This window comes from Nicotiana tabacum, chromosome 22 (genome assembly GCF_000715075.1).
Source record: "Nicotiana tabacum cultivar K326 chromosome 22, ASM71507v2, whole genome shotgun sequence".
Lineage (NCBI taxonomy): Eukaryota > Viridiplantae > Streptophyta > Magnoliopsida > Solanales > Solanaceae > Nicotiana > Nicotiana tabacum.
Genome location: NC_134101.1, coordinates 62,218,991 through 62,221,373, shown reverse-complemented (window position 1 = coordinate 62,221,373; position 2,383 = coordinate 62,218,991). Strand labels below are relative to the sequence as shown.

General features: G+C 40.2%; 1 protein-coding gene across 1 annotated transcript; it reads left to right on the top strand.

Annotated features, from left to right (window-relative positions):
• The first annotated feature begins 302 nt into the window (after positions 1 to 302).
• LOC142175891 (uncharacterized) lies at positions 303 to 874 on the top strand. The gene is made up of 2 exons (XM_075242896.1): positions 303 to 454; positions 712 to 874. The coding sequence occupies exons 1-2, from the start codon at positions 303 to 305 to the stop codon at positions 872 to 874; spliced, it is 315 nt and encodes a 104-aa protein (XP_075098997.1).
• The last annotated feature ends 1,509 nt before the right edge of the window (positions 875 to 2,383 follow it).

The window sequence follows — 2,383 nt, the reverse complement described above, 5'->3', positions numbered from 1 at the left end:
GGACCGCACTTTTCACATTTCTCTGATGGGAATTTCTTCACGGCCTGTGGGCACAGATGATGTTTTACGATCCGCACTTCTGAGCTTTTGTGCTTGTTTTTGTCCTTGAGTTCAGATTACTCATTCTTGAGTTGGATTTCATCTTGGGAGCTCATCTTCCAATATTTCTGCAATTAAGCATATTTCATCAGTTTTCGAGAACACAATTAAGCACTTTTGGACTAAAATAAAAGATAAAGAGTGCTAATAAGTAGTCAAAATCTCCACTTATCAATCACTCGCAAACAAGTGGCCAAGATGAGATGTCTAACAGAGAAATAAAGAAAATATTAGAGAAGACACTGAGTGTGAATAAGAAGGATTGGGCTGCAAAGTTAGATGATGCCTTGTGGGCATATAGAATTGCATACAAACACCAATTGGGGCATCGCCGTATAAGCTCTTTTATGGGAAGGTATGTCACTTGTATGTTGAACTTGAACACAAGACGTACTAGGCTATTAAAAAGTTGAATATGGACTTTGAAGCCGCGAGCGAGAAAAGATTCTTGCAGTTGAATGAGTTAGATGAGTTCAAGCTGTACTCTTATGAAAATGCTAAGATGTACAAAGAGAAAACGAAAAGATGGCATGACAAGTGTATCAAGCCACGCCACTTCGAACCCGGCCAACAGTTACTATTATTCAATTCTAGACTCAAGTTGTTTCCTAGGAAGTTAAAATCGAGATGGTCAGGTTCATTTGAGGTAGTGAGAGTCACTCTTTATGGTGCAATTGATCTGCGCGCTTTACATGGTGAAAGAAAATATTTAGTGAATGGACAAAGAGTCAAGCACTACTGGGAGGAATCATTGATCATGAGAAGACCAAAGTAGTACTCGATGATGAGTAAACGAGGTCCTGCGTCGTGCCGCGACGTTAAATTAAGCGCTTGTTGGGAGACAACCCAATTTTTATTGATTTCATAGTCTAGTTTATAAATTTTTAGTAGAGTAGACTAGATATTTTTATTTCTTTGTAGACATAAAAATTATAAGTAGGATGGTGTGGGGCATGTAAATTGGATATATAAAGTTCTCGAGGGGTCGGGATGTTATTTCAAAAAAATATCAGAAAATCGAATTTCCAACGCCCCACGCCACCTGTGGCGCACTTTACAGTATGTCGAAGCCCCCCAGCGCCAGGCCTAGCATGGGGCGCTGGGCTGGGGGTGCAGGTGAGTTTAATATTTTTATTTTTGTTTTGTTTTTGGTTATTAAATTAATGCACATTCCCATAAAACCCGACCCATATACCCATTTATAATAACATTTTAACCCACCTTATAACCCATACCTACCCCCAACACAAATTAAAACACAACCCAAATAAACACCCCTCCCCCTCCCAAACACCTGTTACTCTCTCTATCTCTCTCTCACGCCCTCCTCTGCCCACGAACTTCTTCTCCCTTCTCTCTCAAATTTCTCAAGCTTCTCTCTTACTCTCATCCTAAATCCTACAAGTATGTTCTTATTCTTCTTGTTCTTGTTCTTTTAATTGGTAGATGATAATAAACATCCCCCTCCCAAACACCCTAATCCCCATATTTTTCCCTAAGTTGATTCTTAAGACTTGTTCTATGGTGGGTGGCCCCAATGTGGGACGAAATTGGTTTGTGGTTGTATTGTATACGGAGTAGTAAACTAGAATTCCCTTTACTTCGTTGAAATTTGGGAGGGCCACCATGTTCCACCAGTGTTAAACTAAGTTGCACACACTTCATGCCCGCAAGGTGTTTGCTAAAATGTTTGAATGAGTATTTTGTGCACCGGTGAAGTCTGATTAACCGAGTGTAGTTGTATGTGATATCGGGCTAAGTGTGGGGTGTTTGGGAATTATTCTACATATTTGGGAGCTTGGTTTCAATGTACATATGTTGCCCACACCATGTATCCTATATTATGTATGTTGTAGCACTTTGTAGAATTAGCTAATTTAGTGTAGTAGTTGTAAAGTACCATATGCCACTTGCTTGCATTGAGGTTAATTCACTTTGCCATGATCAATCACTTGTTTGTGTGGCATAGTTAGTGCCTTTTAGCTATTGTGCGGCATGGGGAAGTCTTTAGTACCCATTTCCTTGTGGTACAACACTTGTGCATTTTAAACCACAATTGTGAGTATAATACATTGAGCCTTCGGTTTTAAGTGTGGGGTCATTTTTGACTCGCATGATAACCTTAGGCAAATTTCTTGATTCGTTCTCACATTCATGCTTATTTGTATTGTTGGTTTCTATGGCTCGTGATGGTGCAAACAAGGGCAAGGGAGTAGGGAGGTCCTCAACCACTAATCCCGCGCCTAAAAAGCGCAAGCAAGGGGAAGGATCATCTAGGAAAGCT